General features: G+C 34.1%; 1 protein-coding gene across 3 annotated transcripts in view; it reads left to right on the top strand.

Annotated features, from left to right (window-relative positions):
• The window catches only part of RSRC1 (arginine and serine rich coiled-coil 1), a 384075-nt gene that overhangs the window by 170246 nt on the left and 201116 nt on the right, over positions 1-12713 (top strand). For all 3 annotated transcript variants that reach the window (XM_081073945.1, XM_081073944.1, XM_081073946.1), the window contains exon 5: positions 3325-3361. In XM_081073945.1, coding sequence (XP_080930071.1) covers positions 3325-3361 — 37 coding nt within the window. The remainder of the gene's footprint in view (positions 1-3324; positions 3362-12713) is intronic.

The following is a 12713-nucleotide window of genomic DNA, read 5'->3' as shown; positions in this document are numbered from 1 at the left end:
GTAAACTAGAGTGCAGTAGGATATCGTGGATTTTAAGATGAGAATTGACATGATCAAGCTTACATTTTAGAAAGATCTTGCTGTATTATGGAGAATGAATTGACATGGGGTAAGGCAGGAGCCATTTGTTACCCATTAAGAGGCTTTTTAAAAATAGTTTGGGAAAGAAAAAAATGAGGCTGGTAATCTCTCTCAGTAACCTGGGAGAGAAAGGAAAAGGCCTAAAATAAGGTAGTGGCCATGAAGATAAAAAGAAATGGTTAAATCTAAATGATAGCACACTTATATGTGGAATCAAAAGAACAGAATAAATGAACAAACAAAACAGAAATAGACTCAGAGGTAGAGGAGAAAAAGAAAAACTGTTGGTTGCTAGATGGGAAGGGGGTGGGGATGGGGGAGAAGGTGAATGGACTAGAAAGTACAAATTAGTAGCCACAATATAGTCACGGGGATATGAAATACACTATGGGGAATATAATCAATAATGTTGTAAAGATTATGTGGGTGCCAGATGGGACTGGACTATCAAGGAGATCACTTCATAGACTGTGTAGATGCCTGACCACGGCGCTCTACATCTGAAGCTGATGTTGAACAATATTGAATGTCAACTATAATTAAATATATATATTATATTATAAACATATATATATATAATATATGTTACGTATCTGCACGGCAAGTAGAGTATAGCATAGGGAATATAGTCAATGGTATTGTAACAGATACATATGATGTCAGAGGGGTAGTAGATTGGGGGGGGCTATCACTTTGTGAGGGGTGTGATGTCTAAGGATCACAATTGTTTTGTACACCTAAAACTCATAAAACAAATCAAAATGATAACTAAGGATATGGGATAGCCAAGAGCTTGCAGTTGAGTCCATTTGTGTACATTTGGTAGTGAGGGAAAGGGCGTATGTCCAGGATGAGGCCTAGTTTTCTTCCAGGCATGCCATTCTCAATGCATATTTCCTAAATATCGTTTAATTTAAAAGAGTCACTTGGAAACAGCAAAGCAATAACCTAGCCAACCTTTTCGTTTCTTCTTATTTTTTTTAAAGAACAGTTTCTTATCCCTGATTCCAAAATGCAAGTAGCTCAGGAAACAGAGATTTTCACTAAGGTGTGGCAAGCTCAGTTGACAGCAAAACCTACCCTGAAATAAAGCTATTTATAGCCCTTTTGTATCTCATCTTGTCGGGACATTCATGTTTCTTTCAGAATTGTTAATGTATATGATGATGAGATGCTGTATCAAGCCTTGGCGCCAGTGTGTGTGTGCGCGTGCGTGTGTGTGTACGTACGTGTACACCCACACACCCACACACACCCCTACCATATTACTGTTCTGAAATCTAAAATATTCTGATGAAGCGTGTCTAGCCCCAATGGTTTCAGATAATAAATTATATGGTCTTTGAGTGCTTTGAGTCTGAACAGTTTTGTTCTTTTATATTGCAGTATTATTTTCTGATAAGAACCATTATGTGACCAATGTAGCCATGGCGGGGAATGAAATAGATTTGTATTATATAGAATAAACTCCAAGGTAGATTGCCAAGTGAAGATACAAAACAGTGTGTATACTATGCTGTTGCTTGGGTTTAAAGAAAAACAGAGCATAAATACACACATATACATACACACATACAAATAGAATATCTTTATAAGGACAGAGCTAATATCAGTGATTGAGAACTGGAGTGATAAGAGGAAGACTTAATTTTATTGTGGTGTACACACACACACATGCACACATTGCACTGTCAGATGTTTTACTATGTACATTATTCTTTTTGTTTAAATTTTAAATTATACAAATGATCATATGAGAATGTCTTTGTGAAAACTTAAAGATCCATTTGACTTCCAGTTCCAATAAATGCATTAATTTGTAATAATAATGTTTTAAAAAAGCATTTATATAGCTATTAGCCTTCTCTGACACCTTGTTGCAAGTTATTCCTATCATTTGTCATTAGAACTGCTTCCAGAGAATGAGTTTCAGAAATCCTTAAATTTTTAAACGTTGAATGCATAGAATTGCTAAGATTGCCAGAAGCAGGAAGTAGAGAAGAGAATGGCTAAAAATGAGTGGTCTGATAATCAGTAGATATTGGAATTTATTTCCAGTATGCCAGACTGGGCAGTAAAAGCAAAGGTTGGAAGCCATGAATTTAGTTTGCAGGCATTGGATTTGAAGAGAAAAAGATAGGCAAATTTGGAAAGATTGTATAGCAAGACAAAGGGAACAGAGATCTATATTTTTGGCAAATGCAATTGGAGACAGAAATAAACAGAAAAGAAACAAAGCTGGGACCCCTTCAGAGAAAGAAAGAGGTGTGGGGAAAAGATTAAACATCATGAACGCAATATTGTTGGTTATTGAATTGTTGGTTATTGGATGTTTTATAATTATTTTATGCAATGTGGTAGAAGTATAATCATGTTTAAAAAATAAGGCTTGGTATTTGTGATAAAATTAAAATACTATTTGGTCAGAGTGAAGAAAGTCAAAGTCCATTTGTCACAAATAAATTAGTATTAAAACTGAAATCAGCATCAAAAAATTCAACTATTGGCCTCATTTCATCAAATGTATGTTTAAATTATCTTTGCTACTTACACAGTTATTTATATTTTTAGTTCCATCAGTAGTGTTTTGTTTACAGTGAAGAGCAAGAAATTAAATACTTAAAATGTATCATGATATTTGATGAATAATACGGTATTTTGTTTTTTCATATTACAATAGTCTTAGGTCCTGATTTGTAGTGTACACTGTTAATAAAATTAATGACAGGAAAATTTCGTTAAAATTTAGTTATCTAGCTATGCAATCATGAACATATTCTTTATATAAAAGTGCAACCATTGGTGGATGGGTATTTGATAAAGGAAATATAGTAACATGTCAATTATAGACTCTAGATGGTGTACAGAATTTGTATGTTTGAACATGTTCATAATAAATGTTGGAAAAAAACATAAGCTCTAATGAAAAGCCAATGTGAAACAGATATGTGAATGGTAAAATAATAATATACTTGATTTATTTTTGTTGTGTGCCGACTTTGAAAAATCAGAAGCATTCTTTCTGTTAGTGGAATACCAGTTTAGCGGTAATATTATTAGATAGAAATAAATTATCTGTTCCCTTTAGATGGAAATAGTTTTGTCTTTAAAAACAGTGTTGTATGAACATTAGTAAAGATGAATTAAAACATTCTAAAGGTTTATAAAAACAGTTTTGAGGTAAACAAGTTATAGCAGACAAGGGTTTAGCAACTATTTAGAACTTTCATTCTTCTGTTTTAGGGAATCTGGAAACATCAAAGCTGGATTAGAACATCTGGTAAGTTCTAATTTTCTCTTGAACATTTGCATCATCTTTGATATCTGCATTCTAAATGAACACTGTTGAATGAGCTTTGAATACCTTGTATTGAGAAAGTCAACCATTTCCCAAAGGGTCAGCTTACTGTTATTATGTGAAGGCACTTAGATTTTCATTTATCTTATCATTTCAAGGGAATTTAAATTTTTAAAAAATTACTTTTATTTTGATGTAGAGATGAAATAAAATGGATGACAATCCTTGGATTGATGATTGCTTTAATTATAAACAAAAATGTTTGGTGTAGAATTTTTGGCATATCTTGATCTGACAGAAACAAGCTTGTGTTTTAAGAAAAGCACAATCAAATATCGCATGCATAAATATGGTATGTTTTAGCAATTTAACGGCTTTGAAAGAAGTGCACAGCTTTGTTTTTCCTAATGTCTTTGCTTTATGAATAATGCATTGGTTTAAACTACATTCAGTTTAGAACGTAAAATAATTGAGATGCAAAATTTTTGGTTTAAGTAAACATTTTTAAAGCATAAGTGAAATGAAATTCAAACTGACTTAACATTAAAATCTGTCCGTTGATCAAAAAATTGGGAAAACTGTTGTATTATAACAAGTCCAAAATTCACTGAGCTTACCACATTGAGTGTTCATTACAGCATTAAGTAGTTCATTTAAACAGAGCATTATAAAGTCATGCTCTGGTTTCTGGTCAAATCCAAATGTTGAATAATTAATGAGAGAGATTCTTTTGTAAATACAATCTAAGTACTTTTTTAATGCAAGACCTCATTCGTATATCATATTGTAGCTTTGTTAACTATTAATGTGCTTTTGTTCTGCTCCCACAAAAGCAAACAGTAGCAAGAGGCAGCTTATTTTGATTTATGGCAGTTTTAGAGTTAGAAGGGATTTTTGATTTTCCTTTCAATACTTAAAGGAAACTGAGGAAACTTAGACTTTAAAAAAATGAGTGTAAAAATTAGAGATAATTATTAAAAAGCAGGATATAATAACCTAGTCAGACAATTTGAACTATATATTTGTCCAGATTAGAAGTAAATAAATAACATTGTTATTCTCATTTTTAAAAATTATTTCCTGAATCCATGTTTATCACTTCATAGTGGCACAAATAGTTAGGACATGTGCACATCAGAATAAAAGTGTTAATCTAATACATCAAATTACAGTATCAGTTGGAGGTTTACAACAAGGAAGAACACCTACCAGAGTGCCAAAATGAGATGTCTTTTAAGCTTCTCTTGAAAAATATTATTTATGGAAAAGAATTTGTTTACCTAGTTTGTGTTCCTCGGTAAATAATAATGAATTAGATTTTTATTAGTTTATATTTCACGTTTTTTCTACTTACGCGCATGAACTCATTTGCAGTGACTGTTTTGTGCATTTATACTCTGTTTATAATTGTATGCAGCAGTGGTTTTCTAACTGTGCCTTGGGCTGCCAGGAAGGCTCCCCAAAGCAGGTGGCACTCCAGACTTCCACTGCCCACTTTAACCAGAGTAGTTCCACTTTTAGATATTTTGTAAATTTTTAGACTTTTAAAATAAGATTGCATCTGAAGACAGAATTCTCCAACTAAATATATTTCAAAACCTTTGATGAAGCACAGCCCCTTATTAAAGTCAGGAGTAATTGTTTCTTAATTATTCTTTTATATCCTTGAACCTGAATTTTATTTCACTTTTGTCTGGGTCATATCACATCGAATATATTTCAAAGATAATGTGTTTTAGGGATGAGAGAGCCTGGATTAGTAAAACAGGTAGTGGGAAGTAGATGATTTTAATGCATTTTTCTAAGTTGTTCAAAAGACTGTGTAACTTATAAAATTGACTTGAATGTGAACTATTAACATTAATATCAATATGTGAATATGTAACAATATCACACACATATATACACATACATACATACATACATACGTATGCATTGCTTTGTGCACTAATAATATTCCAGAAAACCAGTGGTAACTTCATAACTCCCTAAGAAGGAAGCAAACTCAAGAATTTACTGGTTGAGCCTTAATGGAATCTGTTTATCTAGCCGCTGTGTGCACCCAAGGTTTGTGTCTCCCCACCTTCTAACTGAACAGAAACTTACAGCCGTGGAGCACAGATAGCCCTTCTTTGAATTGGCTGTCTAGTCAAATACAATTAGAAGTATAGCTTCTAATAGATTGATTTTTTAAAAACGTGGTATAAAATGGAAGTGAGATGAGCATTCCACACATTTAGAATAATTTCTTCTTTATGTAGCGTTCATCTTTTCACATTTATTTGGATTATGATAGAGATTTCACCTTGTTCTAAGAGAGGGTAAAGCCAGTATAAATTTAAGCAGGTTAAGGAAAATGACATATGCAGCATGTTGTACTTGCCAGAAGGACACATAGATGGTCGCACTATCTTTGTACTCTGTTCATGGACTCTTCTTGGTCTATGGTTATGTTTAACCCTAGAAAGAAGAAAGCAGGTGTGGGTGCACAGAGAAAAAAGTGGCGTAGATGGGCTGTGTTCCTCTGGAACCTCTTCAGGGGCTGATTTCATTTATTTGTCATAATATCTCGAGCCCTTGCTTCAGCTTTTGTTCTAGCATCCCTTTCTTTCTATGTTGCCAATTATTCCTGGGAGCTGTCTAGCATGTTATTCTTAGTTTAAATTTCTTATAGCGTATTGCGTAGTACCATTTTATTTTTATTTTCTCAAACTCGTCTACTACCCATAAAACCTGAAGTTCTAGACAGAGCCTGTGAAGGTTGGTATCCCATCACCCACTGATGATTCTTGCCTGATGATTGCAAAATGGAGATTTTTCCAGCTCTTCTGCTTCCCCTTATTTAGCAGCCAGCATTCTACTGTAAGGAAGAGCCTACCCTTCTTATCTGTTTACTGTGACCAAGGACTCATGGATTTTTATTTTACTAAAAAAGTTATTATTAATTTCATTAATTTTTTTTGGTACTCAAGTTGTCCCAAATTTGTGTAGAGAGTATCCTTTCAAGATGGCTTCTCGTTCTTTTGACATACCCCATCTTTTTGTTTGTTTGTTTGTTTAAGTACTTTACTATGTTATGGCACAATTCGATGTTCCAAACTCTTTTTATACCTTCCCAGTCCCACTCCTGGAATCAGCCATTTCTTCAAATTACCCCATTTTAGTTTAGAGAAAACTAGTATTTAGAAGTCAAGATCTGGACATACGGTGTGCTTTTTGTCTCTGGGCTTTCATTACGTCTAAGACCTTTCAGTCTTATGTTAGACAAATAGGTAGATAGGAAGGTAGGTATTTTTAAGAAATTCTGAGTCATAATAATACCTCCAGTTTAAATCCAAACCACAGAATTTTTCCTTGTCCTGCCCCATTTTATATTTGTATTTCTCTTAATTCAAAGTGAGAGCCCTGACTCCTAACACCATTAAATTTATCCATTAGCTCAGTCGCATAATATACATAAGCTACATTGTTTCAACACTGCCACAAAGTTCCCTTATGTGAAAAATAAACTTAATAACAAATGTTCAAGATTTACTTGAGTTCTTCTCCCCCTTGAGTGCAGTTAGGTTATTCATTTGAAATATAGTTGCATTCATTTTTTCTGTTGGCATTCAATTTTAGGTGCCTTTGTCCCCATTCTTGTGACTTAATTATATAGTTTAATATCTATAATGTTAGCATGCTTCTGTAATTCAAAATATTATATGTAATGATGTTCTCAGAGAAATGTCATTCCCTTTCTACCTTGTCGTCTTCCTTGTAGGTAGCCAGTTTTATTAACTTCTGGTTTATTCGTCCTGTGCTTCTATTACACTGTGTTTTCTTTATTAAGGATATGAGATTTTAGCCTACTTGAATGCCTGCCACACTTTCATAGATGCTGGTAATAGACGTGATTCCTGGGTCAGAGACAAGTGCTTTATTACTAATAGCAGCTGCTTCATGGTTGTATAGATTCCCCTTGGTCCCCAAGTCCCATGAGGTGGTTCTGCATACCCACTGGGTTTGTGTCATACCTGAAGGACTCTAAGTTTAGGAGTCCGTTAAGGAGTTGATAAGAAATCTGCCCAAACTCTGCCCAAGGGTAAGACATTGTCTTTTGTTATCCTAGTTAGGTAACAAAACTGTCCTTTGCCCCAGGGGGAGATTCTGGCTCTTGTAAGACTGCACTGTACACCTGAAGCTGAAGCTGAACAATAATGAATGTCAACTACAATTTTATATGTATATACAGTTACAAGAAGCGGAGCACAGCATTAGGAACAGAGACAGTGGAAATGTAATGGCTGTGTGCGATGTCAGAGGGATAGTGGATGGGAGTGTTGTCACTGTGTGAGGGATATAAATGATAAATGTCTAACAATTACATTGTTTTGTGCACCTGAAACTAATTTTTAAAATGTTAAAAAAAAAAAGACTGCTATACAGAACATCTTTGAAAAGATAGTTCTGAACAAAGGCTGATGGATGACATAAGATGTATAGAATGCTGTGAATAATTGTCTCAGAAGAGTTATTATTATGAAATTTAGGAGGGTTTGTATTTTTGTTCTCATGTATACCTTTATATTTATATCTTTTATTATGCTTTTAATAATCCCCTTTATTTCTGCTTACCTTTTTAAATGGCATTCTTTGTATCCCATCTAGTACCTTTAATAACCAGTGCTCCTATTGTACTTTCCCTTTCTTTTTCTCTCATTTCTTCTTTTGTATTTTTACTACTTTGTTAGAATATACATTTACATACTGTTCTTCTACCCATGCTGTCACCCTGTTTTAGAATTAACTCTAAAATTAAATTTATTAAATATTTACATTTGTTTGTTTGCTGATATTTACCCACTTATCTCCTGCTTGTATAAAACACATTACTACTATATTCCTATAGGCTCCTGTGTACAATATTCCCCAAGATCTTGCACATTCCAAGCTATGTTTCTGTAGTCTTGCCACTTGAATGACAGGTTGACTAGACATGAGATCATTGGCTTACAGTTTCTTTTATTGACTTTCTTGAAAATACTATTCTGTTGATTTCTCTGGTATCATCCTTATTTTCTTACCTTTATAGATAATTTGATTTTTTTATTTTTGCTTTCAGGCATTGACATTTTAAAATTTTTCTTGTTTTACTAGGATCCAAAGTTGATTTTTTCTGGCTAATTTCACAGAGCTTACTCATATGTAGACTTAAGTTTTCTTATTTCCAGAAATTATTTTATTGGATTATAGTGTTAAATGTTCTGTTCCTTTTGTTTTCTTCTTCAGGAACTTAAATTGTATACTCTATAATTATATCTATTCTACAGAATTACATATATTTATATATGTACATACATATACACATATATGCATAGATATGTGTGTGTGTGTATATATATATCCTTTCTTTGTTCATTTTCTATTTAAGTGCCTTTCCTTCTGACTCCTTTTACTACTTTACTTACTGTATTTTCGTTCTCTCCATTGTTTTCCTTTTTTTTTTTTTTTTAGTGTTTTTCATTTTCTTTCAAATTTAGTTTTCCTTGGACACTTTATAATTTAGACTTCATTTGTGAGATATTTTTTCTTCCATTTGTTTTTCCTTTTAGAATATCTGATTCTAGGGCTCTTGTGTTATTTGTCCAAATGAGTTGTGTGCTTTGTGGTTGGTTTGGGGAGATAATTTTTATTTTTTGAAATGTTTTGATATGCGTTTTCTGTATACTTCTTACAGTGGCTGTATATGGGGGTGATTTGCCCCCCCCTTCACTCCCTCCCTCCCTCACTTCAATCCTAGACATTTTGTAGACAGGTTTTCTAGTTTAAGAGTGCCCTCTTCTGCAGTATAGTTAAGTGCAGAGATGAACAGGCTGGCATGTCTTATGTCTCTTTAGCTAATTGTTTCTTATTTCTTCTTTCTTGTCATTGCCATGTATTCTACTTATCTAATTTACTCCCAGAAGCAATGTATCCTGAGACTGCCACTTCTAGGCCACTCACTTTCAAGTTTCTTCCCTCTAGCTAGTGCTGTGGTAACACCAATCTGAGACTTATATTCACTATTTTGGCATTTTAGAGTTGTAGAACTTTGTTTTTCTGGGAATTATTTTGTTTGTCTGGTTATATATTAAACTTACAACTACTATCAGAGTGGGGGATCCAAGAAAATTTTTACCTCAAAAGAGAATTTCATAATGGAAAATGTTAGAAATCAATGTCAAATAGATCTTGAATCCTAAGGAGTTTTCCTCTATAAATCCTGCAGGAATCATTGACAAATTAAATATAAAACATCTTAAAGAGCTCAGTGCCCATATCTATTTAAAGACTTACAGAAAATGAGTGCAAACACTGTTTATAATGTTGTGCTTAGATTTTGTAATGAACTTCAGGAAATAATACTTTGTATTTGCTAAAGAATCATATACAAATTAAAGATCTTTTAACATGACCCCACTGTGTGTCTGTGACACAGAAGGGATGAAGGAATGGGGGTGGGTGGTTATTAGGTGGTGATATTGCTCCTGAATTGTTTTTTTAAAATAATGCTCAAAAAACTGTAGAAAATTAACTTTAAAGTTCCCTGTTATACCAAAGGGAGCTGACTCTGATTTTTCTACCATCTTATGTTCTAAAATTCTGGATGTACTGAATGGAGATTATAATGGTTACTTTTTAGTGTATTTTTAATACAGTCGAGGAAGATTGGTGATATTAACACGCATTTTTATTTTTACAGTTATGAAAACGTTCAGGAGATAGAGCCTTGCCATTTGATTACAATACAACTCTTACTGTTTTATTGGCAAACTATAAAAATAACGCTATTCTTTCCTCCTGGGAGAGGGATTGAGATTAGAATGTACTAGTTTGAGCTGTATGAAAAATTGTCACTTTCTTTGAGGTCAAAATAGTTTTGTGGGTTGTTTCTGGCTTGAAAGAAGGATTGCTGTGCCATGCACTCTTTGGCAGGGAATGAAGGGAATTATCCTGATCGTGATGTTTCTACATCTTCCCTTGTTCTCTTTTCTGAAAACTCAAATAGTTGGAGGTGGGTTTGGGTTGGGGGAGCATGGGGACCTCGGTCAGTGCTTTACTATCTTCAATGTGTATACAAGTTGCCTGGGGATATTGTTTAAACAGGGATTCTGATTCTCTTGGTCTGAGGTGGGGCTTGAGATTCCGCACTTAGCAAGCTCCCAGGTGAGGTTGGTGTGCTGGGCCAGTGACCCCGGGAAGAAAAGTACATTGAAAGGCATTGACTTCAAAGTGGAAAACCTAGATATTTCCCCCATGTACACGTTGAGGATGATTCTGCAATCTGTGAATCATGGGTTGGGCTTCCTAAGCCCAGAGAGCTGGACACTCCACAGATTTATACGGGGCAAAAAGTTCATCGTCTTACTCTAGGAGTAACAGAAGGACACTTTTTTTCTTTATTTTGTATCCGCATGTTAAGTTGTATATTTATGGGGTGAAACTGGGCACGAGGACTAATAATACCTTGTTCAGCCTTAGGTGTAAAATGAAATAAGTGATGATAAATCTTTTAGTAAAAAAGGAGTACAAGTGTTTACAACTTTAAGTGGGATTTGCTTTCTATTAATAGTTGAAGAGCAGAAGAACTCTGGAGCCATACCTGTGGGTTTTCTCTCTCCACAGAGGTCTCATTTATGTTTCTTACATTGTATGACATGTGAGAGTGACGACCTCCTTGTCCTTGTGGTCAGGCAACACAGTCTGTCCATTTTAAGTGTTGAAAAGCAACTGTCATTAATAGCTTGTTTAGCCCATCAGTGGTTTGTAGAATATAGTTGCTGCTTGCCAGAAATGTAGGCAGGCCCTTTGGTACTACATACTCATCAATAACACTCCAGGTTTAATAAAAGCCTTTTCCTCTCTGTTTAAGGTTATTTTGCATAGAACTTATAAATAAAAGTGCTATATTTCAGTTTACAGACTAATAATTTTATTGAACACAAGCATAAACACAATGTAGTATTGTCATATTTTTGAGGCTTTGCTGAACATACGGCATGAACTATAAAATGCAAACAGAGGTTATGAACCCTATTCTAAAGTCACTTGTCTTTCATCTGTTGCATTTTAATATCTTTTATTTTAATATTTCCCTACTATGATCGGAAAAAAAGTGTTTTTGACATTTGTCTAAATGAGTTTGAGAATATAATTACCTCAGAATGCACTGACATTATTAATATGTGCTATATATTTATTAAACACTGATGAAAATGTTTATTACCTCATATACTATTTAAGGACTTAAACATAATAGATCCATCTCCTCACAACATTTTAATTTATTTTTCTCACCTAAGCCAATATATATTTGAGGTGTAGGGTTAATATGCATATTAAAATAGACATGAGATAAAACAGCATGAGTTCTTCCTTCTGGAAGATCAGTCCCATAAATCTTTCTCTTTTAACAAACAAGTGTAGCCTCTGGATGTGTGCAAGTTAACATACCTTTAATTTAGAGTCAGTGTTGATGTCGTATTGCTGTCATGATTTCTTAGGCAGCTTACAGGTTTTAGATCTGAGGACCAGCTCACGTTCCAGTCAGAAACAGTGTGATTGTCAGTGATCCATTTCTGACTTGTTTTGATCAGTTACAAGTTTAGTGAAAATAGCTTCTGCAATGAATGATTAATAAACATTACCCAGTGATCGAAACAGCGTGCATTGGGGCCCCTTTTCTACCTCCCTCCATTCTCCCTCTTCCAAAGAAAGGTCTGTCGGTTGCATTTTTAAGACATAGTGATCTTGGAAGCAAATGGTAGCCAGTTAGCTTTAAAAATAAATAAATAAATAAATGACAAGATGTCATGCAATTTTTATGATACTTCTAACAGTCTCAGATTTATGCTTAAGCTAAATAAAATTTATTTTCTGACATTTATGTACATGTGCTTATTGAAGCTTTATAAAGTAAAAGTAAATATTCTAAGTGCATTAAGTAACCCCCATTTCCCATTACTTAGGAGTCTGAAAGTCAAACCGTCTTAAAACCACCAGAGTAACTAAATATTGTTTTCTTATATTTTTTGTATTATTGTTTAGGACACTGTAGATTCTGCTTCATTGCAGGGAATCCCACAGGCACATGGTAGTTATTTCATGGTTGTTCAGGATCTAATTAACGTCTGTAACTGCAGAGAGAGAACTATCTGCAGCGGTAACAGGATTGCTTTCTATTCTCCAGTCAAAGCCTCAGGAGTTTAGATGGAGAATGCCTTTGCCCCAGTGGTACCTTTGGCCACATTCAGTACCATTTGCCACAGAATCATAGTATCTGTATTTAACTGTAACATACACATACTGTTTA

Source organism: Rhinolophus hipposideros, assembly GCF_964194185.1.
Source record: "Rhinolophus hipposideros genome assembly, chromosome: 2".
NCBI lineage: Eukaryota > Metazoa > Chordata > Mammalia > Chiroptera > Rhinolophidae > Rhinolophus > Rhinolophus hipposideros.
This window is presented reverse-complemented; position numbering and strand designations above follow the sequence as displayed.